Raw genomic sequence first — 1,443 nt, 5'->3', positions numbered from 1 at the left:
GACTTACAATTCATTGCAATCATGTGAGTGTGCTGATCTTTGTTAAATAACCAAACTTTCAACGATTCTAAATGTAGATGTAAAGTTATACCATATTATCACACCATACAATGAGTGGAATCAGCTGCGACTAAACGGCAATTCTCTGATTACGTTCGCGTCACCCATTGCTATCGAGAACAAAATGCCAGGATTCCTAGCGACATACCTGTTCTATTGACTTCCTTCTTGCTTTTTGTGGTAAGCAAAGGCACACTGTAACGGCTAGGTCCAGGTGTCCATTATGTCCAGGTGAACCCGCGTTGGAACGTTACAGGCGTTATGGAACGACGTAATTCATAGCCATTATTAACAAAACTACATAATTACAATCATTTATTCTTTCTTACTCTTATAATAGATGAAACCACACTAGGACCACTGAAGGACGTCACTACGTCACCTTCAACTGAGTGTGCTATCAAAAGAAACGTAATTGCTTGATGGCAATAATGTAATGCTGTCATGGATAAATAAAATGTGCACACTTTACGTACCGAACTGCAATCAGCAGCAAATGCAATACTTATCAATGTTTGTAATGCCACATTTAGATCGAATTGATGAGCATGATGTACCACGGGTCCGGAGCGAAATAAACTCCAAAAAAGTTCGGCTGCGATAACGTAATCTGTTATTTTTAATGATTGATTTCTCATACTATTTATACCTAATATTCCAATATTCCGGCTATTTTGTGAAACCTATGATAAACACTATGATGCAAAAACTTCAACAATCACAGAAGCACATTGTATTGAGAATCCAAACCTCTTCGATTGCTTTGACGTAATCTATTTTATACTATACAGAATATCTAATTCATTCTTAGGCTTACGATGAGGAAGTTCTCAGAAAAAGAACAGTTGGGACACTTGACTTTTACGGTGGAAACATCAACAGGGAAATGAATAAACTAAAAGTGGATTAAATAAATCAAACAAATTAAAAAAGATGAAAAACGAATGGAATTTAAAACTTATGATGCACTGTTAATCGTCTTCAGTTACTTTTAAGAATATGGCTGTTTCTCATAAGTGTCATTATAATTCCTGTTGTCAGTTCAAATAAAATGCACGAAAAGTATAAATAGAGCAAAATATAAATGTACATATATGAACAGAATACCTTTCATCTTCACTTTTCCAGATACTGCACAATATGGCTGTACATCTAAAAACTTATATTTACAAAGTAATATTCAAATTTTAAATTTAATCGGTACCTATTTTTAAAATCATTCCGTATATAAACAAACCTTCAACTCCGTATACATATATATAAACCATCTTTGAGCTCCGTATACCCCCGCCCGCCAACCCCTCCTGCGCCCATTCACAGTGGCCGATCCTCATAAAAATTCTCCTCGAATCAGCAACAGCGTAACGATGAACTAAAAAAGGA

The 1,443-nt window shown here is 35.5% G+C and overlaps 1 protein-coding gene across 1 annotated transcript; it reads right to left on the bottom strand.

The window, feature by feature from the left end:
• Window positions 1–348: 348 nt before the first annotated feature.
• Window positions 349–1,394, bottom strand: Tsp_14079 (putative arginine N-succinyltransferase). Its single transcript, XM_003368838.1, has 4 exons — window positions 1,298–1,394; window positions 1,168–1,212; window positions 390–670; window positions 349–357 (listed from the first exon to the last, which is right to left on the bottom strand). The coding sequence occupies exons 1-4, from the start codon at window positions 1,392–1,394 to the stop codon at window positions 349–351; spliced, it is 432 nt and encodes a 143-aa protein (XP_003368886.1).
• Window positions 1,395–1,443: the final 49 nt, after the last annotated feature.

The sequence above is a fragment of the Trichinella spiralis genome, assembly GCF_000181795.1.
Source record: "Trichinella spiralis strain ISS 195 chromosome Unknown Scfld1777, whole genome shotgun sequence".
Classification (NCBI taxonomy): domain Eukaryota; kingdom Metazoa; phylum Nematoda; class Enoplea; order Trichinellida; family Trichinellidae; genus Trichinella; species Trichinella spiralis.
Note: the sequence above shows the minus strand (reverse complement) of the source record. Positions and strands in the feature narration are given on the sequence as shown.

Excerpts from the sequence above, each read along its gene's own strand:
- Tsp_14079 (XM_003368838.1), bottom strand. The coding sequence starts at position 1,394 with ATGAGGATCGGCCACTGTGAATGGGCGCAGGAGGGGTTGGCGGGCGGG. Across the intron at positions 1,213-1,297 it reads ATATGTATACGGAGTTGAAG|ATGTACAGCCATATTGTGCA; the intron begins GTTTGTTTATAT and ends ATAAGTTTTTAG. Across the intron at positions 671-1,167 it reads TGGAAAAGTGAAGATGAAAG|ATTACGTTATCGCAGCCGAA; the intron begins GTATTCTGTTCA and ends TAAAAATAACAG.